The 27670-nt window shown below is 43.1% G+C and overlaps 2 protein-coding genes across 4 annotated transcripts in view; one reads left to right on the top strand and one right to left on the bottom strand.

The window, feature by feature from the left end:
• Positions 1-17016, top strand: part of LOC108571395 (RING finger protein nhl-1) — a 48844-nt gene extending 31828 nt beyond the window's left edge. The window contains exons 7-16 of one of the 3 annotated variants that reach the window (XM_017933417.1): positions 2324-2648; positions 4219-4439; positions 5751-6013; positions 6381-6693; positions 7049-7165; positions 12674-13186; positions 13723-13884; positions 14054-14210; positions 15440-15721; positions 16463-17015. In XM_017933417.1, coding sequence (XP_017788906.1) covers positions 2324-2648; positions 4219-4439; positions 5751-6013; positions 6381-6693; positions 7049-7165; positions 12674-13186; positions 13723-13884; positions 14054-14210; positions 15440-15721; positions 16463-16894 — 2785 coding nt within the window. In that variant the 3' untranslated portion in view covers positions 16895-17015. Of the gene's footprint in view, positions 1-2323; positions 2649-4218; positions 4440-5750; positions 6014-6380; positions 6694-7048; positions 7166-12673; positions 13196-13722; positions 13885-14053; positions 14211-15439; positions 15722-16462 lie in introns of all 3 variants that reach the window. The other 2 variants (XM_017933416.1, XM_017933418.1) reach the window with 2 other exon arrangements.
• A 5707-nt stretch (positions 17017-22723) lies between these two features.
• Positions 22724-27670, bottom strand: part of LOC108571259 (calmodulin-binding transcription activator 2) — a 37894-nt gene continuing 32947 nt past the window's right edge. Inside the window, exons 13-16 of the mRNA XM_017933259.1 lie at positions 26630-26787; positions 25835-26334; positions 25000-25155; positions 22724-24073 (exon numbers count right to left, since the gene is read on the bottom strand). Of these exons, the coding sequence (XP_017788748.1) occupies positions 23935-24073; positions 25000-25155; positions 25835-26334; positions 26630-26787 (953 nt within the window). The 3' untranslated portion in view covers positions 22724-23934. The remainder of the gene's footprint in view (positions 24074-24999; positions 25156-25834; positions 26335-26629; positions 26788-27670) is intronic.

The following is a 27670-nucleotide window of genomic DNA, read 5'->3' as shown; positions in this document are numbered from 1 at the left end:
CCTTCTTTGCATAATGGGCGCTCGGAGTCTTTCTAAATAGAAGAGTAGTCATACAGAAAAGCAGCCGAGAAGAATGCTTTTTCGGTGGAAAAACCTTCTCGTTAAACCGTCTCTCCCCCCCTAACCCGTAACAGGGGCAAAGGATACAGAGGGTAAGGAAAGAATTATGCGAATATTCCACCGGGCAGATTAAGGGTAAATGTATCACGTTGGTTATGGCTGTTTCATGCGCGCTGTAAGCGTACAGAGAGCCTACTGTTTATGGAGCAGGGAAACACGGTTTACCTCGTCACGAGGTTAGAAAGAGGAATTTTACTATTAAACGTGGCGAAGTGGCTTTCGAATGGAATCCCCGAGTCTCGAGAAGTTTCTTCTTCGCGTGACACAGACAGTAAGGAGGGGGGGGAGAGAAAATGATGCCGCATAAAGGGAAGATTCTCTTCCCTCCGTTGCGAGAAAATGAACAGAAGAAAGGAAAAGAGGGGCATCTCTAGTTGGTAACTGGCTGACCGGTAAAAACGTGTTTGACCGTGGACGCAGATTACTTTGGAGTATTGCCAAAACGGCGAGCGTGGTGGGCATACATTTTTCACGATGTCCCACATATCTATTCTAGCAAACGTTATAAATACACGTGGCTCCTCTGGCTGTGGATCTTTTTCCTGGCGTGGGCCGCGTACAACTTCCTCGAGGCCGAAATAGGCATGGTACCGGTTTAATTACCGGCCGTTTCTCCTAGCAAATACACACACACACACACACACACGCACCGGCACTTTTGCACCGGTAGTTTTATCAAGCCACCTCGTCAAAATGTAAATGAAAGGCTTTTGATATAATCCGACCAGGTAATAAACGGTAATTAACGAAGCTTACGGCCGTCCTCGATACCATAGGCGAGAAATACCAATTAAAGACTTTGCCCGGTAGCCTGAATTTTTTTCCTTTTCTTTTCTTTTTTTTTTTTGCACCGATAATCAGCGATCAATTATGGGTGAATTTGTCAACAACGTTTCACCGGAGTCGTTTCGGAATTTATTCCCGTCAGACTATTCGTGCTTTATTTGTTTTCGCGAAACTAACTTTCGGCACGAGAGAATTTCTGGTGAAATGTTCGAGAGGAGCAAGGTATACACAGCTTGGTTTTAGGAGCGCTGAAAATTCGAGGCTGCGAGATTCGATCGATGTAGAAATTTGTATGACAATAATCGCGAGACGGTCTTTAATTAAATTTAACGGATTTCTCGTGCGAACTATCTCTCGTTAGGATAATCGATTCTCCGGCGTTGTTCGTACGAGACAAGAACGAGAGTCGCGAAATACGGGGTAGAAAATTTTGGGAAAATTATATTGGAAATTTGGCGGTAGTTGAATTTTCCATCCAAAACATCGTCTTTGAATAATTTAAGATCGAACGAGGGGAGTACCGTGGCTTGAATTTCTAATGTACTAGTGGCTTGCCGAGCTATACAGATTTGAACGAGATCAATTACCGCCACCGTGCACGGTCGCTCTTCTCCTTCCTGATTTTCCTCTCGTTATACCAAGCCATCCTCGTGTCTGCAAAGCGATAATTAAGCAACACTCGGATAAACCCGATGGATCTATTGCTGTGCACTGCCTTGAAAGGCAGATAACCCAGTTTCAGAAAATCGCGCCCAACGAAATGTACCGTTTTCATTGCCGCTCCCGAGAAATTAATCGTTGAAACCGGCCGAATATCGTGTCAAATTGAACAAACAGAATTTACGTCGTAAATAGGCAAAGTGAGGAACAAAAAGAGCGGAAAAAGGAAGGAAATATATAGGAGTCGTGTTAAATTTCAAAGGAGAAGATAGCGTCTTCCTTTCGTATCTTCCCTTACTCTTTCGTATCACACTTTGGATGCAAATTTCGATTGCATCTCCCGCCAAAGTATGCACTTACAAAATTGCCAGCCGTTACTTCAATGACGTATCGATGACACACGTCACTCGAGATTACCGGGACAGATGATAGCGTGTGCGATCACTATGCACAGCCACTCGCTTTATTGTCAGATTACCTTGGTTCGATTGGAGCGGACGTTCCAGAGGGATTGCTAGTGACAGGGTACAATGCTATTGGAGGATCTCCATCTTCTCTTCCACCCTCCACCCATGTCTTGTACCTGACTGATTACATCTAATTAACTTTTCATCGATACCTCCCACTCCAACACGTTTCTTAATCCTTAATCTTCCGTTTAATTTCAATTTTAATTTCCACGATATTCCAACGTATAATCTACTAACGATAAAAAAAAAACGAGGTAATTTCAAATGGAAAATTGCCACTGTGACAGATACGACGCGCCAGAATACGAGGTCCCGAGGAACAAATCGAGGTACAGGAGTCGATTTATGCGACATCGCGACGGAGACGATTCCGACGGGGACTCGAGGTCGACCGTCAGATTCACGTCGACGCCACAGGAATCCTCGGGGCTCCGTGAACGTGTTCTGGACACGGAGGACGCGGCACGTGGACCACTTTCCGGGATTTTTCGTCTCACGGATTCACCGCGTATCATGAAAAAGCTCCAGGACTACGAACGTGCCGGCAAAAGGAAGAAGGAGGAACCAGCGGCGCCTCATCCCGCTCAACAACCTCAACCACCAAAGCCCCAGGTTAATTGAATTTTATATTCTCCCCTCCCTCTCTTCTCGCTGAATTTCTGACAATTATTTTCACGGAGTTACACGGAGTGCACCCAAGTGCTCTCATTTCTCGTTGCACGATTTTTCGAAACGAATGAAAAAAGAAAGACGTTCCTCTACGCAACGTTTATAAGTACGCTTTGTAGAATTTGATCGAAAGAAAAGGAAAGCGCGTTTCTGTTATAACCGATGCCACTTGGTTATCGATTTCTCTTCGTCTCGTTCCCTTTGCTTTCGTTCGCGAGTCTCTCGTCTAGAGAAAACACGAATTAAACTCGTGTTGTATATTAGAATCTTTTTTTTTCTCTCTCTCTCTCCGGCGATTTCGATGCGAAACAAGATCGTTTGTAGAAACCGAGGATATATGTATGAAAAGCACACGGTCGCGAGGTCACTCGGTAAAGAAAACAAGAAAAAGTGATTCGAATTGTACCAAAAATTGAAACGTAGAGAGAATCGAATTGATATGTTTACTGGTTGTTCGTCCATTTCACACGGTCGTATTTGTTTTTGACAGTGATTCTCCCTCCCTCCGCGGCACAGAATTTTCACAGACGGATTCCTCTTAATACGGGAGGCGAAATGGAGGAACGAATCGTGAGCAGGGACGAGTTCGATGGCGTGGGCCACGACGAAAGTAGCTTCGGGAATCTCGCGTTATATTGCTTGGATGCGATTCAACGGGGGCACTTAAATTTTTGATCGGTCAATGTGTGCACACACATGTGAAATATATATACGTGTGGCGCACAGTTACCGAGAGAAAAACGTATCGTTCCCTCTATGGACACGTAAAGGGAATAAATCGTCGGCGAATTTCAATATATCACGATGGTGGACAAAAAAAACACAGAAAAAAACGGAGAATTGCGTGGTGCAATATGAAATGTACATATATATATACACATACTTGATCTCGAAATCTCATAAATATGTAAATAATTGCGAGGCAGCAGTGGATAAATTTATAGTTTGTATAATTAGCCGTTATATTTTTGTACGGGAACGAAAAAGAAGAAAAAAACAACACAATTACTATGGAATTCTATTATAACACAAATGAATATATGTTCTGCTCATCAAGAAAAGATACACGCTAGTCTCTTTTACTCGCGTTCACTCGCCAACAGATCCTCTCTCTTTCACTCTCTCTCTCTCTCTCTTCCCACATAAACCGCACACAACACCTATTCATTTGCAATTGCATTTTTATGCGTAACGTCAGACCGTAACCAGCATATTAATGCAACACACGCGCGCTCGTGTTGCCAAAGCACACGGTCAGCGTAAAAAAATTCCTGACTTGTTTACAAGCGCCTAATCACCGACGAATAATTTATCCCTGGACACGTTTCGTACTCTGCGAAAACGGGGAAAAAAAAAACACGGGGCAAAGAAAAAGAAAGAACCAGAGAAAAAAGAAACGAAACGTCCACAAAAGGGGGGAGGGGGGGGGTTCATCGAGAATTTTTTTTTCTCATCGCGTCGTTCACCGCACACATCCCCACGGTCACGTTAAATATTTCTGTTTATCGCGTAGGTGCAAGTGAGAAAAGTGCCGACAGCGATGGCGAGGCAGACCAGCGAGGACGACGAGATTTCTAGGATTAAGAAGCAGAATAAAACCGCGGCCACACCTGCTACTGAAACGGTGGAGGAACGACAACCGGTGCAAACACCTGCACCGCCGCACACACCCTCCAGGGAAGCACCGCCTGAACGAGAACCTGAGGAACCTGCGAGAAGACCGATGCCCGCGAGGTATGTCCTCGAAAACTTGTACCAAAACTGATAGATCATTTTTTAACTAATAAATATTATTTTTTTTTTACTAAAATTGCAGATTTCGTTAAACACTGAGTCGTTTCATTTGCAACGATCTATTTTCCGTATTAACTATTATCGTTTTTTAATACACCGTGTTTATCAGTAATTTACATAATCTCCACAACGGTGGGATTAGATTTATCCATTTTATTAAGTTGGTAAGCACACCGTGACAAATTACACGCCCGAAACTAATAGGAAAATGTATAATCCGATCGAATTCGGCCGCAACAGCGTTAACATTAAGTCACACGGATCTGGGTCTGTACACGGTTCCAGTAGTAGCGGAGCGTACCTAGTCAGACAGGCTGATTTATACCCGTTCAGTAGAAACGGATCGTTTCGATTCAATGCCTCGAGTTCCGTTAGGCGCGTTCAATCCCGTATCGTGATGTACTATTACATTTTAATTGTCTCATCGATAACGCCACAAAACGGAAACACACTCGGCTCCTTCGTCGTTTTCATTCGTAAAAAAAAAGTTCCTAACGATACAAAAACCATCCAAATGTTTAATATTCTTTTACCCTTCGGTGGCGATTGAACGTTTTACCGTAGCAATTGTTCCGTGGGAAATTTTAAATAGGTCAATTTTTTGTCTTCAATCCAAAAGTGGTTAGCATTCTTTCCTCTTTATTCTTTTCGAACGTTAAATTTCCATCCTCTTCTTTTTCCCCCCTCCACGCCAGAGAATTTTTATAGGTTTCGCAACGCTTTGTCGAGTATTTTAACGAGAGGGAGAATTCTAATACGCGTAACAAGGAGCAAAGGGGCCGTTTTAATTCTCCGTCCAACCCTGTATGCACCGTGGACACAGTCTGTCACTTTAAAATTACGCCTCGCTTTTTTTTCCCCCTCGTCCCACCCCCGTGTGTTCACGAAACCAGCAGCAGCAGCAGTTTCCGTCGGTGAATTAACGAACAGCACTTTGGAAAAACGCGGAGGTGTATATATACTCGATGCGTTAATACGATCGCTGGTTCGAGCAATTTCTACGTACGTTTACGCCCGCGTTTACCGTCGCGCGTGTAAACGGAAGCGGTGTTTAGGGGTAGGGTCTCGGTATACAGACCGGTAAATAGATGAAACCTCGCGGATAATTCGTTACGGTGCGACGGGGACGAAACAGAGAGTGGTGCCCGCTATGTAAACTAATATCAGCCAGTGCAAATTGCGGCGTACGAATGCTCCATCGAGTTCACCAGAGTCGAGGGAAGTCGTTAATTGAAATATCGTTGCTCGCAGGAGAACTTCGACGGATACCCACACTCCTGCGACGAGAAGCGCTTCATCAGACTCGAGCACGGGCTCGGAGAGCTCAGGAGGATCGGGAATCCGCAGCACGGGTGCACCATTCACCGCCGAGGAAATGAAGCAGAAATACTTGTCGAGGGCACCGGCGTCTAACACCACATCCACACCGCCAGCCACTACGCCCGCCACGCCGAAAGAGACCAACAACACCACCCCCGCGAACAGGTCCTTTCAGAGCCGTTTTTTAGGCACAGGTGAGTTTTCGATAAATCGGGAGTAACACCTTTGCATGGGTTAATAGCACTTTACTTTCTTCTGGTAGATTTGGGTGATAAAAAATTCGTGAAAATGCACAGTGTAACCTACACTTTTCGATCCCTTTCTAAAACTTTACCTATTCTTTACCAAGGTACAGCGATTTCGCTTTCAATTCGACAACGACAATTTTCTTGAGATGACCCAAATTACAATAGTGACAAACCAAGCTATTGGTCGCTGAAATCACCCTTAAAGTCGTCCCATAGGTAATCAAAGGGTTGAAGAGCTTCTGGAACGCCGCGAGAGAAAGCATCTGTGCGATATTTACTCTACAACGCGACGAATTTTCTGATATTTGCGCAGGTAACCGCGCGGCCCCGCCGCCGCCGACGCAGCCCCCGGCGGCGCGAGAAGAAACCGCCATAAAGAAGAAAGAGGAAGAGGAGGACGAGGACGAGGAGACGAGTAGCTCCTCGGAGGAGACGGAATCCGAAACGGAAGAAGAATCGGAAACCGATGCTCATCCTTCGACCACAACCGTCTCGACACCGCCCTCGAGCACTGCACAAGACCGTCAGAGGAACGAGTCCGCGATGGCGAGGACCGACATCGGGCCGTTGCTCGCTCGGAGCGCCGAGGCCAGACGCGGTAGCAAGGAAGACTCGCCTACGACCAGGCAAGTATACTTTTCCAATTCGAACCTCTAACACACGTGACCACCGTTTCGACGCGGCTATTAGCAGAGAAATCTGTCTCCAAGTTGATAAATTAACGAGCAACAACTTGGAGGAGAGAACGGAAATCGATGAGACCGCGTGGACCTGAATTGCCTGTAATTTCGTTGATTAGCCGTAATCTTTCAACGCGATATCGTAAGAGTAGCTAACCACGGCGAACCTGAAAGTCCGAAATTCCAGCGAATTAGAGTTTCGCGAGTTCGGTCGATGATTTATTTCAATCTCGTCTAAACGACCCAAAGAGAAAATTTAAAAAAAAAGAAGAAATATCGAGAGATCCAATCCGTGTCTCAGGTATTCGTCGCCGAGAGGAAGTCCCGCGCATTCGGTGACGAGCCCGACAACGACGACTACGACGACGACACCGAGCGGCGCCGCGACGTTGACATCGCCGGCCGGCTACACCAGCAGGTTCGTAGCACATGTAGATCACGGTCAGACTCATCATCAGGCCAGTTCTAATTCCAGTAACCCCCACGACCGTAATCGTTTTAGGACGTTTAGTGACGAACACGATGAACGGTCAACCGATCATGTCGAGGATTACGATAACGCGGCTAAGAACGCGGTGTACGATATTGACGATGCGATGGTTAAACCGCTGTCGAACAAACGGACCCACACGGACGATAGTACGGACACCGACGAAACGATCACCTCATCTACTTCCTCCTCCTCCTCCGCGGCTAGATTCGAAAGTCTCGAAGGTAGTAGCGGTTACGATACTAGTCGATTAGAGAACCGCAGCGAGGTCTACGAAGACGCGTTAGTGGAAGGTCGTTCGGGGAACGACGTGAACTCTTCGTTATTCTCTAGATGGAACAACGATCGGCAAACAACGATCGATCCAGCCAATCCTCCTATTACAAATTCGTCGCGAGACTCGGAAGAGACGACTATCAACGGCAACGACGACGACGACGACGACGACGACGACGGAAGAAAGGACCTTGCCGACGATCGTTCGAACAACGTGGAAGTTAATACAGACACTTCTACGGAAAGTGAATCCGACAGCGAGACACAGAGTGGCACAGAGACGGACGAGGAAGAGGACGACGTGTCGAGGGACGAGAATAGCAACATAAAGAATAAAAAGACTGAAAATATGGAGAAAGATATGGATGAACGTAAGGACGATTCCAACGAAGATCTCGAATCGACCGATTCATCGGGGACTGACGATCAAACCACTGTTCTAAGCGTAGCGCCAAACTCTCATTCCGATAATAATTACCTGGAACGATACGACGACAGCAGCGTGAAACGAAGAAGCTCCTCGATCTTAGGGGACAAAAGTATCGAAGAATTGTTCGACGACAACGGATGGGTGATTACTGATCAGGATCTGCAGGCAGAGAATCCTCAGAGAATCTCCAGAAGTTTCAAACCGGATGACTCTCCATCTACCGTAGAGAACAACGATCAGTCGTCATCTGCGAACGAGGAGAAGACCAATTCGATCGAGGCGATTCAACCGAACAACGACGAACAGACGACAGAAAATGGCGAATCGTTGAGTGTATCGGAGTCAGCGGAGAGTCTATCGAGAAGCAGAGTGTACCGACAAAACAGTATTGGGAAGAACGGTTGGCTGGTGTCTGACGAGTCCGAAACCGAATCGGACAGAGCCACGTCGCCGGTAGAGAATTCTACGAGTCAACAAGTAGCCGAGAAGAGCGTGGAAGGTGTGCCGAGGAACCTGACGACGTCTCTGGAGAGAAAGAGGAGCAACGGCGAGAGTAACGGTATCGAGGAGAAGGAGAAAATGAATCACCACGAGGATCCAACGAGCACCGGGATCCCGATGCCACCCGAGAACGGGTGGGTGATCCTAAAGAAAGTGAAGAACGCGTTTTTTTGGGGGAAAGCATGGACGAGACGAGCACGATTCGTTCCCAAACGACCGACCTCGTAGTGAGAACTAATATCGAGAACGGTGCATTAGTCGCGAACGCTACCCAAACCAAAGAGACCGAAAGTTCCAACGAGCACGAGGACACGCCTGGTGTCGATATCACTATACCGATGCAAATGGTAACCACCGTTTTCTGTGTGTCCGTATTGTGTTACAGCGTTCTAATCAATCTGTTCCTGTAACCCTCCCCTAAAAGTTCTATTACACACTTCTGCCCGTCCACCCTTCACTCGCACACTTTTATATAGATATATATAACACACGCATATATATATATATTTTACGTTCTCTCGCCTCTCTCGTTTCAATTCATTTTGTTTTTTCTTTCTCTTTCTCTTTCTTCGTTGTTCGTCGGTGTTAGTCAAGCGTGAAAGACTGCCAGACTACTATCACGGACGCTATAGACGAGACTGCCTTGGATAGCAAGATCCTCGATGCAGCAGTTTCTTCTTTTCCCACCTTCCTTATTTTTATCTCCGTTCGTTCGTTCTCGTTCTTCTCTTCTTCTTTTTTTTTTTCTCTATTCGATTCTTCGTGTTTTCTTCGAGTTTATCGTGCACGAAAGAACGCCGGCTCGCGCGGCGGAACGTTTGTTTTAAAGCGTGGCACGCGGAGGAACGGAAGTATCGAATCGAGAGAGAGAACGGAATTCCTCCTCTCGAGAAAGTTTCGGTTCGCCCACACATGTCCGAATCACGGAGCGTTATTTATTTTGTCGCGAAACTGCCGCCGCTGCTGCCCCGGGATCTTTTCCGTTCTTCTAAACGTCTTTTCTAATAATCAGCATCGAGTGGCAAAGAGAAGGAAACGAAAGAACAGAGAATAAACGGAGCTAGAATCGCGATTATTGTATGGTGGAAATACTTGCATTTTATACATTGTGATAATCGTACGTACGATCGTAAGTTGTAACTTTTTGTTCCTACGCATATCCCTGCATTGCTCAAAGATGACAGAAAAAAATATAAAAGAAAACGATGAAATACCGTAGCTTCGTAGACGTGACGAAAAAGATAATAAAAAGTGAGAAAGTAAATATATATTTCACATACGTACACGCATAGCTGGCAAAAAAAAAAAAAAGAAAAGAAGGAAAAATTAAGCGTAGTAAGAGATCAATTGAGATATATACCGTCCTCCTATCAAAGCAGCTTAAGTCCATACGCTGAAATTAAACGCTTCTTGAATCGTTCCCATTCGAGCACCACGGCCGCGTAAACGGCATGTCTCGTGAGTATGAAACAAGTCGTTCACGCGGCTCCACTGCACACAAGTTTTGCATATCACGACAATTTTTTTGTACTCTTTTTTCCTAGTGAATAGGCCTGCGTCAGTTTGTTGGTGTGGTAAATAAACTGCATTTCTTTGTGATAACTCGTATTATTTATTTCCCTCTCAACTTGTCCTCAGTTTTTCTCACATAAGCAATACGTAACAAAAGAACGACCAGACAGAGGAATGTATTCGTATCCCCCCTGGAAATCTCTTGGTTGTCTCGCAGAACCACGATTCAACGTACTTTTTCAATTTTTTTTTTTCTTTTTTTCTTTATTATACTCTTTTTCGTCCCAGTTTTCTCTCGTCCAAGTATCTCTCTCTTTGTTGTAACTGCCCACCCCACTGAACCACAACCCCTAAAAAAATTGTTGTTCACCGAAGTAGAGTAACTTTCTGTGTATAAAGAACGAAGGAGAACGGAATGCATCTTTATTTATTGCACTAACAGATTGAACGTTTCGTAAGATATCGATCACGTGAAAAATTCGTTACCCTCGTTGCTCGTTACACGCATCTGCCACCCGCAGCGAGAACTACGGCGAGGGCGCTCAGCTTTCTCTCTAGATTTAAGCAACCCTACATCCCACTCAGACCTCTGTTGCACCACCTCAAGATGCACGCACGCTACACGCCACGAATTTACAGCGCTACTACTCTCCACGAGAATATAATAACCGAGAAGGAGAAGGTAAAAAAAAAAAAAGCAAATGATCGATCCAAGAGAGAGTAGGACAAGGAGATGACGAAGGCACGAGATGATCAAGGTATCCAAACTACACGCACAGTATGTGGTGAGAAGATTGGAAGAATCGCTTGAAAATACAAAACACCCAACCATGAATTGTCGAACGAAACGGGAACAATCGCTTGCTAGATATAAACATTAATCAAGGTTTTCTCTTCTTACGATTTTAACATATGATTTGACTATTTTCACTATTCGTTTTTTCTCTCTCTCTGAACTCACTCTCCCTCGAGCTTCTCTAACGGACTTAACGATCAATTAATACTATCAGGCGAACTCTGTCAGCCAAGGCGAAATACGCCGATTTTCACGAGATTACACGGGAAATATTACAGACGGAACTAATGTGACCGCATTGTGCACGATATGGAAAGCCCCGGTGGCATGCAGTAAAAGGTTTAAATATAACCCGTTTGTTACTTTAAATATCCGCTGCAGCTCAGATAGTCAGCCGGGCTATATCGGTCTGTAGTCTACTTGACTGGAAACACGGATGTTATTCCAATACGTTTTATACCGTTGCACGTCCATTAAACACACACGCGTCGAGTATCGCCGCGAATTTATCTCGAAAGCAAATTCACCCGGTCGCGAGTAGCCATTTCGAACAGCGTTACCTGAAATTCGTTCCCCGTCTGGGAAAACTACCTGGGTACTTTTGGAAATTCGATGCATCGGTCAAAGTTTACGAGAGGAAACCACCCAAAAAAAAAGAACAGAAAAATGTACGTATAGGTCGTGTTGCATATTTACCGCGTATATTGAAAAAAAAAAAAAAAGAAGGTAACGTTTACGTTCGAATGTTACACGTAGGAAGGCAAGTGGTGCCTTCCGAGAAATAATAAGTAACGAAGGTAAAACTGCCTTTTGCGCTCGTCAAACGGGAATTCGATTAAAAACAGATTGGAAATTCTTTCCTACGTCCACTCTTTTACGCGTTCTACAGCTCGAACAACACGCCGGATTAGTTATTTTCTGTTTCCTTTTGCTTCTCAACTCGAGAGTTGAAACGCAATAGCGAACACACACAAAGATCGATTAGCGGGAAAAAAAGATGAAGGAAAGGGCGGGTGTAGCAGAAGGGTTGGTAATTAAAAGCAATAAAGATACTGTTGGGACGAAATTGCTGATTACGATACAAGGTCCAAGGAACCGTTTCTCTCTCGACTTTGCACAGTTTATGGGGCCAGTGATAAAGAACTGACATATCAAGCTCGTACACAGATTGATATACAACGTGGTAGATACGCATCCGTTTTCACTACTCGTATACATGACCGCTGATTACACATCAGATTTGCACCGCAGTTGTGACTAATTGCCACGGATCCCACGATACAACGGTAACTAACACTTGGACCGATCCAACGATACGGAAAAATATGTCACGGTTTATACCATAGGGGAAAAAGCTATTCTAAAACGTACGTACGGTTATCAGCGGTTAGGATAAAACGAAACCGGTTAGAAACTGTCACATCGAGATGTCGTTTCAGGACATGCATCGTTGATAAATCACACTAACGTCTGTTACTAAATCGTAATAACTCGCAAGATTGCCCGACGTAGTTGAAAAAAGAAAGAAACGATACAAAAAAAAAAAAAAGAAACGCTTCGAGTTTGGTCTGCTCTCCGCCTCTGCGGTTAACCAAAGAAACTTGTCCGATGTCCATGCGAATGTCCGTGACATCGCACGAAGAATCGATCGCTTGTAACAAAAAAAAAAAAAAAAAAAAAAAAACAACGAGACACGGGAAAAAATCCATCCTTCCAAATGATCGATAACCCCTCTCATGTACCAAAACAATACGATGGCCTACGGATGTTTTTCACCCCCCGAATTTTTAATCCACCAAAGAGTAAAAACAAAACACAGAAAGAAAATAAAAAAAAATAACCAAAAAAAAAAAACAGCTTGTTTCTTCGTATTAACAAGGAACGTCTGAACGAACCGACCTTCGTTCGGTTGATGTTGCAGGTTTCTAAACAAGAGCAGGAGCCAGGCAGCGATGATGGCCAGTCGGGAGCGAGAAAGAGAACGAGAACGAGAACGAGAACGCGAACGAGAAAGAGAAAGGGAAAGGGAGAGAGAGCGGGATCGAGACGTGGACACCGAGGTAGAGTCGCCCCTGTCAACGAGGTCACGGTACGCCGCTCTCAAAGAAAGAAGACAACGTCTGGCTCGGTCCAGAAGCTCGCACAATTTCGGCGGTGACGACCTCGACCTCGACGAGGAGCCACCCTCTCCGACCACACAGTCACCGAACGCCTACTTGGCAGCCAAGTACGGTGCGGGCAGCGAATTGGCTAGGAGTCGGAGTACCCATGCTCTCAAGTCGAGGGAACCGAGCCCGGAAAGAGACAGGCCGGGCGCTGAAAAGGACGGTGCAGCATTGAGCTCGTGGGCACGGTACCTGAAGAACAAGTACGGAAATCGCACGACCAAGGACAAGGAGCCTTCGTCCACTACCTCGACTATTCCATCATCGAGGTGGGATGGGTAAAATGTGACGATTATATGGAACATGTTGGAGAAGTAGTGAGACTAATTTCTTTTTTCCCGTAAACAGCTTTAGGTATGATACTTTAACGAGTACCAAAAGAGTATCACTTAGGCATGATACTTTAACACTTTCATGACCAAAGAGCGTCACTTAGGTATCATACTCTTTAACACTTTTATAACCAAAGAGAATTACTTAGGTGTGATACTCTAACATTTTAATGACCAAAGAGTGTCACCTTAGGTATGATATTTGAACACTTTCATGACCAAAAAGTCTCACTTAGGTATGATACTCTAACACTTTCACGAGTAGATCGTATGAGTACCATTTGCATACTGGAAAATAATTGACCTCAGTTTAGTATTCGCTGCTAAAGTATACAAAAACTAATTCGGTCACGAAAGGGTTAAGATAGTGCAGTGTCTTGGATAGAACGCACCCTAGTCTGACTACTATTCTGACGCATACACTCTTCAAAAGAGATTTCCTGGGAATAAGAAAGATGAAATTTGGTTTACAGTGGAAGCACTACCTCGAGGAGGTTATCGCTCGGGCTACCTCTGAGGCACGCCGGCCAAACATCCTTCGAATCTTCTGACGACGATCAAAAAAACCCGTCAGGCTCCCCCACGTCCCCTACAGCAGCTCCCGTTATACCCGCGGCAGCAGGTTCCTCCACTAGGTAAGTTTTATCCTATCGATACGTTCGCTACCGCCAGAAAATCGCGAGAGATTTTTCACGTGCCACCAATTAGTAATTCCTAACTAAATATGCGATTTTCACGAGGATTAACGTAGCAAGAGGATAATGTGACCTAATTGACGACGAATTTTTGATCGATTTGTGACAGCAATGGCCGGAGGAGTCACTATTTGCTGAAGCGGCGGCAGCTGTTCAAGTTTGGGATGCGGGGGAGCGAAGCCGGATGCTTTACCTGGCCGAGAGGCCTCGCTGTTGGCCCTGACAACTCCATCGTCGTGGCTGACAGCTCTAACCATCGTGTTCAAGTAAAAACCACCCCATTTTTTTCAATCTCTGTATCATAAGCAACGCGATACAGTGCTCCCGGAAGTGCATTTATATTCTTCCTATGCACGTGCATAGAATTATACGTATATACACTGCGCATCGTAACTATAAAACCACCCCATTATTCTCAATTTCCACATATTGTGGTTAAAATAATAAGAAACGAAGTATGTCGTGTTTAAAGGCCCATTGAGAAACAATATTTCCCCCAAAAAGGATAAAATATGCATAAGTTTCGAGGAGAAGCTAGTAAAAAATTTGTCGTCGTTCTATAATTATAGAACTATAACTATAACACATCTTATCGCAGCAAAAATAAACATAGAATACAGTAAAACGAAATTATAGCAATAATTATTCTAATTAGTACCGCGTAGGCTCTCCTCCTTTTCAATTAACTCAATTATTCAGTTGTGTACGTATAACACAGACATAAACATTATCTAATTAATTATTCACGCACACATCTACCGTGAAACTGTATCAACGTAGCCCGCAGGCACACGCTGATTCTTCTTTCAATTTCGGCTGTTCGTTGTGTACTTGAATTCTCGTATGCAGCAGTAATTAGTTCACACTAACGAATATGCTAATTATCTAAATTAATTCGAGATCCGCGTATAATCGAAACCGCGTTGTTCGAGGGAGCACTGAATATTCCACAAGACTACGATCGCGAGGTATAAGCGTCGTTTGCCAAGGCACTCGTTCGACAACCACGTAAACACTGACTGAGGACATACCGTCCTGCCCGATTTCTGTACGCTATGTACGCGCAGCTAGCTTAGGAAGAAACCTTAGGACTGAGTCATCCTCATAACATCGCGCGAGTCAGGGTCGTTGTACACAAATCGAACCAAACATGAAGCTAGCGCGATAGTAAAACTATCGCGAGTTACTCTCGAGAGTATTTCTCGCGTCTGAGAGTTTGCATTCGCTCTTTCTCTCCTCTCTTACTCGCCATGATAAAGAAAATTGCAAATATATGCGAAACGTGTAAATTGCTTCGAAATGAACGTCGAAATTAAAAAAAAAAAAAAATCTGAAGGAGCACTGTATTTCTATCGAATTTTTCACTCGCAAAAATTGTACAGTACCCAAAGGGTTAGAAAAAAATCGAAATGCACGAAACTTGAAGTACGAAAAGAATAGAATGTAAAATAAGAGAGTTACTCGATTGGTTGTGAAATTCTGTTGAAATTCGCAGGTATTTGACTGCAATGGGAACTTCATGAAGGAGTTCGGAACGTACGGAAGCGGCGAGGGTGAATTCGACTGCCTCGCCGGGGTGGCCGTGAACAGGATCGGGCAATACATCATCGCGGATCGTTACAACCACCGTATACAGGTTCTCGATCCTTCCGGTCGTTTCCTGAGAGCCTTTGGCTCCCAAGGGTCGGCAGATGGTCGATTTAATTATCCTTGGGGGATCACCACGGATGCTCTTGGATTTATTTATGTGTGCGATAAAGAGAACCATCGCGTACAGGTACGTGTCCTCGCGATATTCCTATTTATGTTTCTTTCTGTTCTGATAAACCGTGCGCGGGAATTTACGATTACGCGGAATCAGAAACACCGAAAGTGGTGTCAATTAGACACCACGCGTACACCCCTTAATGAAGCTACTGTATTATATTACACGATTACGATATAGATACGATTATGATAATGTTAGTTTCAGTGTTCGTTTAATCCTCTCCCTTCTGATATATGTGTACCTAGACTGTGTACAGACTTTGATCCTGAATAAAAAGAAGTTCTTAATCTTTTCTGCGAATAAAGAGTTAATTTCGAGTAATTTTCTGTTCGATACCCCCCTTCTGATACACGTCCGTAACGGGGAGAAAAAGGCTACGATTATAGGGAAAAAGAAAGGAGTTTAGTGGAAAGAGGAAAGATGCTTACATGAGCGACAAGGCCGTTCTACGATGGACGAAGCGTGAGTGATGCGACGACAGAGATGATCATTCGAATTTCACAGGGTCCATCAATCTGTTCTAACCCTTTCGCTTCCAAATCACTTAACAGCTATAAAAGAAAAAAAAAACGAGGTGGTTAATTATGTGTGTCTAAGATACCACAATGTGTGTCGCAATAAAAAACTCATAACAAAATTTCCCACCCATAAATAAAAGGATCGTTAGTAAAGAAAAAAAAAGAAAAATTCAACAGGGCCAAGGTTTGGAAGTCTCTGGAAAAATCGCTACAAATGCGTTTATTTTCGCAGGTATTTCAATCGGACGGCACGTTCGTGGGTAAATTCGGCTCCTGCGGGAGCGGACGTGGCCAATTGGAACATCCTCACTATATCGCGGTGAGCAACACTAACCGCGTGATCGTCAGCGGTGGGAACAATCATCGTATCCAGATATTCGACGTGAACGGCCGCGTGCTGACCTCCTTCGGATCTGAAGGCTCCGACGAGGGTCAGTTCAAGTTCCCAAGAGGCGTCGCTGTCGACGATCAGGGCTACATCATCGTTGCTGACTCCGGCAACAACAGGATACAGATATTCAGCCCAGAGGGGGCGTTCCTTAAATCGTTCGGTGGCTGGGGCAGCGGTGACGGTGAATTCAAAGGCCTAGAGGGTGTTGCTGTCACGTCCACCGGTAACATCATCGTCTGCGATCGCGAGAACCACCGTGTCCAAGTGTTCTGATCTCATTTCGTCTCTCTGACACTTTTCGTTATTATCTCATCCAAAAACTAGGAGAAACTTTCGTTTTTTTCTTTCCTTCTCTCTCACAAGAAATCGATACACAGCATTTTCTCTCGTCAAACGGGTTCGACGATCGTTTCTCGATGATTATTATGGTCGGTACGTAGAGATGGTCCGAGGGTTTTCCTCAGAAAAAATAAATAAATAAAATAAAACGATCGACGTCAGAGTGAAATTGCTTCGATGGTGTTTTTCTTAATCAGGTTTCGTTTGGAGATGAATCAGATGTCACGTTTAATCGCTTGCTTCGTTAGGATATTTAACATATAGCTGTGTTGTGTTGAGCTAATCTTCTCGCGGGGAAGCCCTTTGGTACAGACCATGGTCGATGATCGTGTGTGTGTCTGACAGGGACGAATCGACATTAAATGGAACCGGAAAAGAGACTCTTGGATGACGGTTAAGGTACTTTAGCTTAAACGGGGAAAAAGAAAAAAAAAAAAAAAGAAGTATACCATTTATCTTGTCTTCTCTCTTGTCTTACACCCCCTTCCTCGTTCTACCATCTTCCTCGTACGCACATCATATCCGCGTAAATTAATTTAATTTATACTCAAAGTGACAACAATACAGTTTGTACCGTTTGTATGCTTTAAATAAATTGTTGCGGAAGTAATAAAAGGGACAAAAAAGAGACACATTTGTCGTTGTTTCATTTGCTGAAAAGAGAAGAGGAGGAGGAGGAAGAAGAAGAAAATGGAAATAGGAACATGTCTCACCTTTCTCTTATCCTTCTCTCTCTCTCTCTCTCTCGAACCATTTCGCTGACCTGGTTGCTATAAAGAAAAAAGCACCCCTGGAAATTAGGTCGATTGGTTGAAACGCGTGACTTGGACGTGCGCCTGTAGAAGAGCTATAATAGAGAAATAATAAAGCGGGGGTAAGTCAAAAGGTAAGTGAGTCAATAAATATATAATTTATTAAATGCAATGATGAAATGGTGTAACAATAGGGGGCGGGCGAACAGGCGATCATTAAGGATCGCCGTTTTTTTAGGGCGGACAAGAGGTAATACGCTGCCCCGCCCAAGCGACCCCCGGATCGGAAATATAGATAAAATATTTTCGTTATTATTTACAATATTAGTTGAACGTTAGTCAATAAATAATAAACAGTGGCGTAATTCTTTATTTAATATAATTTAATAATGTAATATTACGTTTGCGATAATAAAAATATTACAAGAGATGGAGCCTTTACCATTATTTCGTTTCCACTAAAAGTAGCACGAACCTGTTTTTGTTAAATTATTGCCGCCATCGTTCAAAAATTCACGTGATCAAGAAAAAATCTACCCTTTGGAAAACACACAGTATTTCTCTATTTTTTCCTCTTCTTCTTCGTTCGACCAATTATCCGATTCAATTGTTTCCGTGTACCATCTTTCAACGAGATGACAGAAAGTGAAAAGAAAACGTCGTCCAAAGGAGAATCTCTCGGGACTTTCGTGAATTTTCAAACGTAATTACGTCGGCTGGTATATGTGTAAGATGTCGAAACAGCTGTCGAAACCATCAACCTTCCGGGATAGTCGCTCTTCGCGAATAATCGAATGGGATTTACAACGGAATAATTAATCGGCGTTACCGCTTCCTCGATATCGTGTAGAAAAACCGCAATGACGGCCGCGGGGTGACCGCGTGCCGCCGGATTATCACAACGAAAGTATCGCGACATGCTTGGACGTTATCATCGAGAGTAAAATACAAGAGCGTTGACACCTCGATAAGACTAGAAATATGTTTAGGTAACGCACGGGCCAGGCAGGCAGCAAGCAGGTACAAAGTGACCGTCTTAATCAAGGAACAGTGAGTAGAACATGAGCTAGGCACCGATATCCGATCGTTTCGACCTTTTCGACATCGTGATACAAACGTCCTACGGGATGTCCCGTGATACACCAACATGACATCTCAGGATCGAACAATGTGTGTCGTTTCTCTTGTAAAAAACGTGTGGACATTATATCTCTTATTTTTTTTTTCTCTTTTTCTTTTCTCTTATCGGAACGGTTTCTTTTCTTTTTTCTTCTTTTTTTTCTTAATGCATGAAGTTATTACGTTCGCAATGTTACTTCCTAGGTTTTCCTCATTTCTTTTTTTGTTTTTTTTTTTTTTTGATAATTCATTACGATATCGACAGGAAGTTCGTTTCGTTCTTGCTTGGAAGAACAACGAGCATGGAAAAATAATTCCATCCGACGGATAATTATTGGATATAGAATTTGAAATGCCAATTTGATTCTGTTTTTTTCTCGGACATTCTCTTTATCTCTCTTTCTCTCGGACGAACAGTCGTGCTGGTTTATAACGAGGCATCTTACACGCGTATAATTATCTCGTGCGATTTTTCTGGAGATTGGACAATTGGAAATATTCGAATCTATAGCGCGAATCAATCATTCCCAATTAGAAGAGAAGTTGTATTCTTTTTATTTTTCTTTAATAGTTCCTCTATACCTACTGATTCGTCTCTGCATCTAGAAAGTTTAGTTTGAAAAGTGGCATGACATATTTTTCTTATTTTCTCATCTGTATCGAGTTTAATTAAGTAGTAATAAAGTTATAATTAATTATTTAATTAATTAAAGTGGCAGCAGTTAGGCCATGCGGCTCCTATCATCTAGTCGTCTTTGACTCTTGGCTTTCTTACGTAGATTTAAAAATTTCTTTACTTATTAAACTTTTATATTTTGAGAATAATTTGTATTAAGTGACTTTTAAAGTTTATGTATCCTCGAAGCGCCTACCCTAGCGATGTCTTTTTAATTAATATTATTTTTTAGCATTTTCTCATGTATATTTTTTTTTTTTTTGTATCTTTAATCCCGCTGTTTCTCCATACCTCGATAATTTTTAATCTTTTTTTTTCTTTTGCTTTCTTTTGATGTACGTGGGTAAATTTATTTAGTTTTTTTTTTTTTCTTATTCGTTTAATGCGACTCTAGAAGTAATAATGGGGAACTCTGAAATATTTTGTCCGCGGCGTCGACTTTTCCTTCTTTTTTTCTCTCTCGCTCTTGGGAACCAATTTCGTTTCTCTGTTCCTTTATTCGCGACTGAAAAATACCGTGTGTGTGTGTGTGTGCAAATATTTTATACGTTCCCTCTGTTTTGTTTCCTTTTCTTTCTTTCATTCTCCTATCAATTTTTTCGTCTCGTCCGCGAAATACAACGGAAAAGCGACGTAACCGCCGTTTTACTTTAGAGATCGGGCCACTGTCTCGGAAACTCACGTTAAGAAACAAACCCGTTTATTTCGGCGTGTGTACGGAGCTCTAAAATTCTGTCTCTCTCCCTCGTTATGTTCATTTTTGTCGTTTTTCTTTTTTTACCTCATTTTCGTCCGCTTCATCGAAAAGTCGATATTTTATTAATCGTAAAATTCGAAAGTTGATTGCCACGCACGAAGTTGTACAAGCCCGTTCAGACTAAAAATATTCCTAAAAAGGTGAGACTTCTTTCTTCCCCTCTCCTCGCTCTCTCTCTCTCTCTCTCTCGTCATCATATCGGCCACGACTCCCCCCTGCTTTTTTTTTTAATTTTTTAATCGTTTTTTTTTTGTCCTTTGTTTTGTTTGTTTGTAATGTACTATACTCGCTAGCCCTCGTTTAATAGTTTCTTAAATATGTAATAAGCAAAAATATGAATATAATAATAGTTTTGTGTATATAATAATAATTATTATTTTACTCGTCTCATTTTAAGTATCGATAGGATCGTGATTAATTAATTAATTAACAATGATTAAAAGAGTGTAAGAATTTGTTATTCTCTTTCTTCCTCTTCTTTCCATTCGCATCCTTCCCTCTCATCATCATTTGCTTCATTTTTTTTATTTTTTCTTTGTTTCTTTTCATTATTAACTAATAATTCTTTAAGCTTAGTGGCATGAAAATGCTCGTTGGAATTGACTCGTGTGTACAGTTTTAATCATAATTCACCGTTTCCTTCTTCTTTTCTTTCATCTCTCTCTCTCTCTCTCTCTCTCTCGTACTCTTTTCCATTCGCGCGCTCCGCACAATTTATTTTACCCCGGCTACAACAATTACCTCGCGGCTTGCCTCGTTTAAACTCCGGAGGGATCAACACAGGATCTTCGCTTTTTCTCAATATTTTGTTCTCCCTTTCCCTTCTTTCCTCTTCACATCGACGACGAGGGGATCGAGTCGGTCCTTCTCCCTATCGACAGATGCACCCGACAGATCTGACGGCGTTTATAAATCATCTCAACTCACCATACTGGATTTGTCTGTCTGTCTGTCTGTTCGTTATCCTTTTTCTATTTTCCCTTTCCATCTCACGTCTCGACGTCTCCGTGTCCCCAAGGTGGACGTCGAGACGTTCGATTTTCCTTTCCCGCATTTTCTCCTTTCTCTTTCTCTCTATTTCTTATTACTGTGTTATCTCGCGCGCGTGTCTGTGTGTAACGCGTGTAATCATCTCTCCTTCCTCTTCTTCCTCCTCTCCTTCTTTTTTTTTTCGTTTTTTTAATTCTTTAGTATTTTCTGCGGAAATACTTTCTTGGATCACCATTTAATTTATCACAATAGATTTTTGTCTTCTTAAATGAAAAAATTTGAACGCGGGTACCACGGCTGTGCCCCCGTGCGCATTTATCTTATTTAATTCCGCGCCCCTCTTTCTCCACTTCGCTACGCCTTAATTTTACCGCTATTTTACTTCATTTTTTTTTCTTTGTATCCGTTTTTTCATCTTTTTATCTAAAGAACCTTTAAAAAAATCCCCTACTGGAGAGAGAAACGGTAGGTAGGGTTTTTTTTTCATCTTTCCTTCTTGTAACAATGTAATCGACTATTCTTAACCCTAGAATGTAACTCTACGAAGTTGATTATACTGTGACTAAGCACAGCCCGTGGATGAAGTGCCCACACCCGTTTTGAAAATCGGGAGGAAGGGCTCTCTTTAACGTTTTATTTACTTTTTTTTTTTTTGTTTCCTTATTCCTTATGTATCTGTTTTCTTATTTTCTCTTTACGTCTACTCTTGTGTCACATTCTCCTCTCTCTCTCTCTCTTCTTCCTTTCTCTCTAGCAGCCCTCAATTTTGTTCACACTCTCACTCTCACTCTCCCTCTCTCTCTCTCTCTCTCTCTCTCTCTCTCTCTCTCTCTCTCTCTCTCTCTTCCTAGCAAATTTGAAGATTAATTTACTGGATTTTCACCGTGAAAAAAATAAGACGCCCCTTATCATTCATCGACCTGAATAGTAAATAGCATTCCTTCTTGTTTCTCGTAAGCAACGAAGAGAAATCGTAAATCGTGCAAGCAAGGGATCATTGTTGCCATACCTAAATCCAATATTATTATGCAGTATCAATATCTCCTGAACGTTCACTTACAACAGATATTGCACCGTATTTTAATCGCATCAACGGAAATTGAAACGATTCGCGTACATGCTCGATCGTAAAGTACAATGAGATAAAAACGAAGAAAAGAGGAAGGGGCGGGGGGGGGGGAAGAAGAGAAATTAGGTTTTTCTCGAATCGTTCTCAGATTCGAAAGCACAGTTCTATCTCGCGCGAAGCTTATCGTACATGTATATTATATACATGCGCATATATTTATATAGCGAAAAATAAATAAGGAAAAGCGTTCGATACGACAGCTAGAAATGAGAAAAAGAACTCAAGTGTCAAGTGTCGACCGTTTTCCATTCTTCTTTTTCTTCCTACGTCACGTTTCAAGTGTACATACTTGAAGATTTAAGAAACAGCAAGCATAATCGGAGCGTCTTTCGTTCTCGTTCTCGTTAAAATAACACGTACATCGTATATGTGTATATATTAAATATAAATACTTAACGCGTTCTTCGTCCCACTCCGAGATTAACAAGTAAAAACATAAATTAAGAGATGCGAGGAACAGGTAAAACGTACAAAAAGAAAAACCTCTTCAACGGCGTCTCTAAGTAAGTCTTATCAATACTGTTCTTCCCTCGTCGCTGTCTACAAAATCGAGTCTTGTACTTCTTTACGTAAATAATAGATACGTAAAAGTGTGAAAGAAAAGAGACGGACAATAAACGAATGACGGACCCCGAGAACGGCTCGTTCGACAAGTGGCAGACTTTGCAAGAATGACAAAATTAGGCAAGAGAGTAAAAACACTATCTATTACGCGCGCGCGTGTGTGTGTATGCGTGTGTGTGTGGCAAATGAACGAGAAAAAAGGGGTAATTCGTTGGGTGAGAAAAAAAAGAAAATGTCTCAGCGAAAGAAACATAGCCTCTTTTGTACTCTCAGTCGTAAAAAGTATCCGATCGAAATTGACACCTCGATCAGCGAGGACAATTTTCAACGAACATGCCTCGAATCAACACGATCCTTAAATACATCGATGCATTATCTATTATGCTTGAATCGCTTTGCACGGGTACACGAAAACTTGGGTGTGTAGAGACCCACCTACCTCCAGGATACCACTTTTTGTTTTAGCGTCACATCGACCGAGGAAACAAATGCACAGGAGAATCGTGGTGTAAAATTTCTCTGGTAAAACAACACAGCAGCGGTGTCGAAATAATCCAAGTGTGGATACCAAACGGAAGGATATCAAGGATAAACAGGAGTCGTTCGTTGAGCCTTGAACTGTTGGACAAAGAGATACGTACGATGGATAGATTTAGCAAGATCAAAGACAGGTACGTGATTAAATAGAATTATATGGATGTAGAGAGCAAAGCGTGTCCGTGTCTCTTGTTGTTGGATCGTCGGTATATCATCCGATTGGGGAATCCTCTCGTTTATAGTGTGTATTTGTGTGTGAAGTGTTACGATGAAAATTCCATAGGTAGCAGAGCATTTGTATATATCTATATGTATATACATCGTGACGATCGTCCGATACTTTTTTCACTTTTTTCCTTTTTTTTTTTTTTTTCTTCCGGATGACTAGGCTCTGTTACTTTACTTCCGGTGTATCGTCGCCATTCTGCGTGCCGTTCGATCGACAGTCAATCAAACGACCTCTTGGTTGGCGGCTACTAGGCTGGCCCCTGGGCTAGATGAGGGCGAGCTTTGGGGGACAGCAACCGCCCGTAAAATGCCCGCTGGCGGCCTCCCGTTCCCGTTTGCGGCGGCCCTGGCGTTCTGCAGCCTAATTTCAGAAAATGCACACAGTTCATGTAGGATCCCTGTTTACGTCGCTAAATCTACTTGCGAATGTGCATACATGACACTGAATGATCAAGCACTCTGAGGAACACGTCAACTACGAGACAAACGAGCGCATCTAAACACGATGGAACTGCAATTAACATTTTGCCTCCGAATCGAAGTGCTTTCTCTATCGTTTGATATTTCATACTAAGGGTAAGTTTCTATGTATTTCACTCGATAGGAAGTACTTCGATTCGATTCTCAGCTCTCTATATTCCTACGACGAGAAAGAGAGCAAAGTGATAATTGAAGTTACGAAATGGTACAATCTTCTCGTCGCTATGAGAAGCTCCGCAATTGAGGACTCCTTCTTTTTTCTTCTTTTTTTTATAGAACACGGTTATAAAGACATATAAAACAGAAAAACACAAAGCACCGTTTAACATTCCGTAAAGTATATATGTAACACAGAAGCTAAATTCAATAGACGACGACTCGTTTCGGAAAACAATCGAACAATCGGTATACAAAGACGGTGTCGTGAAACAGGGTGCACTGATCGTTCTGGTGAAAGCGAAAGAGCGGAAGGTATCTCCTTCTTTTTTCTTTTCTTTTTGTTCTGTATTTTTTTTCGTTCTTTTTTTTTTTTTTTTTTTTTTTAGAACATACGAGAGCGATAAATACGAGCAGTGTATTGCCGCGCGACAATCGCCCTACTTGTTATTCGTTACTTACCGGTCGTGAATCGTCCCACGACAAGCTGCATTAGTACACACAGAGAAGAGGGAGACTTTAGAACTTTTTTAGATGTCTTTTTGTACGATAAGCCTTTCGTGTGCTAACAAGAAGTTCTACATAAAACTAATAATGCGTGCACATCGTTGCAACAGGAAATGCAATTATGTGCACCATGTGGATACTAACTTGATCTTCGACTGACGCATGAACTGCTGTATCTTTCTCGCGGCCTGATGGGCTGCCTGCTGATGGACCGCCTGTTGCCTCGAGCTAGCCGAGCCTGGTCGCGAGCGATAATTCCTGTAGTTACTTTGTATCACCAGAGCAGCCTTCGTAGCTTGTCTGTGGAGACGGAGAGAAGAGAAAGAAGAATTGGAACACCGTGAAATTAAGCACCGTCCAAACAGACACGCTCTGGAGTTGCGCCATGTATACGCATTACATACACACACGCGCACACATATATACATAACAGAAAGAAGAGCAAAAAGAGAAGCAGGTAAGCTAAAAAGCTTTCATCTCAAACAGAAGTCGTATTAATTTAATGCCAGGTTAATTTTGTATTCGGAACACCACGGCGAAGGTAAGGGGAAGTTCTTACAAGTTCTCGAATTATTTACGATGCCAATTAAAAGTTCGGCTCTCCCCCCGTAGGGAATAGCTAGATAGAATGAACTTTTCGGTGAAATCCGTCCGATTCAACTGGATCGTTAAATTGGCCTCGCACAATGGTACCGACCTCCTGGCCCGCCCCCCTCCCGAGCCTTTTATTAATTGCCGCTTATTAAAACTAACGTTCCGCGACGTACCGAGGAAGGAAGGAGAATTGAACGATTCCCCGAACAAAATGAAATAGCGGAGGTTTCGTGCAGAGAGACATGATTGTTGTCAACGGTTGTTACCGATTTCGCGAGGCTCTCGGTGTTCGAATAAGGGTATTCCGCAAGGGACGGACGAAACGGAACCGAAAGGATAAATAAAAGAACGGCCAGCGACGGTTGTTAAGCTCAAAACAGATTACCTAAAATAAGCGTACTGTTTATGTCGGCGATAATATTGTTGGATGAGTACAGCAGCGTGTCTCTCGGCCTCCTCCTGCCTCTGACGTCCCTTGTAATTTCTGTAGGCTTTCTGGATCATTCTAGCGGCATGATATAGCTCTCTTTGCTCACGATCGGACAGCGTCAGCCTGCTTAGATCCGCTTCGTTTCCGTCACCGTTTCCGTTACCACCGCCTGTCACACTTCCGCACAATCCCGATCCCATCACGTTACCGAACTTCCGGTCACCGGCGCTGGTCGAGTAGTATTGACCGTTGTGACCGTTACTGCCGTCTAGCTGCAACTGCAGTTGCAAAAATTCGCAGAAGTCGGCGGTCGTGGGCGGCGGAGATGGCGAGTCCGGTGTGAGGCAGCTGCTAGATGGACTTGACGGACTAGCATCTGCGTCAGCATCCGAGACTGATGCCGCTCCTCCGCTGCACTCGCGATACGAGTCGAACAATTCTCCGGAATCGAGTGGCTAGAAGAATTACACCATCACCACGCGATATACATCTGACGGTGTCAGGAGTGCGATAAAAGTTTGGAAATCTGGCTTAAACGGTGCTCTGTATACAGGGTGTCTCCATGGTAAGATATCTAGCGACAATTGAAAGAAAGTCAGCACAGGGTCACTTTGAAAGTGATTTCAGCGACCAATATGACTTCAGGGGGACTCCTGACATTTTCAATGTCAACGAAGATAATTTAGACGTTCGTTAGAAGTGAAACACCCTGTACATACTTTTGGAAGGAAAATCGATTGGACCGCTTACCATTTGTTCCATTAAAGCATCCTCTAGAGATGACAAGGGCGGTGCCGGGGGAGGTGGCGAGGAAGAAGACGGAGAATCACCTTCCGCTCTCTTGATCCTTTCCGGTAGCGCAGCTATAATTTGCTCAGCCAATGTCAGCACCCTCGCGTCTTCTTCCCCTATAAAAAGGAATCACCACCCTAGCCAAACTCGAAAAACGTGTTACAGGACCGTCGAAATCACATTGATCACAACATCGAGGTTTTTGTTTCGCTTTTGTTTGTTTTTTTTTTTTTTAAGCCGTGAACGTTTATAGGTAATCGTTTTGTTTAATGGAAACGGTGTGACACCAAAAATGTTTGCGGATCGATTTCGTTTTCTATGTGCGCTGCTATGGAGTTTTTTTTTTTTTGTTTTGTTTTGTTTCTACACGACACGAATATTTTTTCAACACGTCTTCGAACAGGCAAATCAGATGGCGAGCGCAGGCATTGTTTTGCCGTCAGAGATTTGTTGAATTGTTCACAGCTCTACGGGGCGATCTGACGCAGCCCCCGTAGGTTTTTTCGGTTCAAACAGTGTGGGTTCTATTTTTCCGGATTTTAGTCGGAGATCACGTGTTCTCGTGTGAATTGTCCCTTAGTAATCCAATTTTACTTTAGTCGACGTACGTTGTCTATTATTAGTGGTATATTTTTTGTTTTGTTTCTGTTTTTTTGTCCGTTTAAATACTCGTCGGCATAGAGACGAGACCTGTGTCTATCTCTCTCTCGGAGAATTGGTCGGCAGCCGACATTACATTGGCGGCTAAGAAAGGTTTTTTAGACGTTACACAGCAATCATCCAACACCAGCAGTTACGAAGGCCAAGCAACACCAATACTGCTTTAAGCTGCAAGAGTTCAGAGGAGTTAGAGGACAGCGAGCCTGGACCGATCCCGGTCGTCTCGTTTTACGCATAGACAGAGAAACATAAACAAACAAACGAAAAAATAACAGAACGTTGTACGTGTGTTGCGTGTATACGTGTGTGTTTCAAACGTGTGCGTATGCGTGTGTGTGT

The sequence above is a fragment of the Habropoda laboriosa genome, unplaced genomic scaffold, assembly GCF_001263275.1.
Source record: "Habropoda laboriosa isolate 0110345459 unplaced genomic scaffold, ASM126327v1 scaffold57, whole genome shotgun sequence".
NCBI lineage: Eukaryota > Metazoa > Arthropoda > Insecta > Hymenoptera > Apidae > Habropoda > Habropoda laboriosa.
This window is presented reverse-complemented; position numbering and strand designations above follow the sequence as displayed.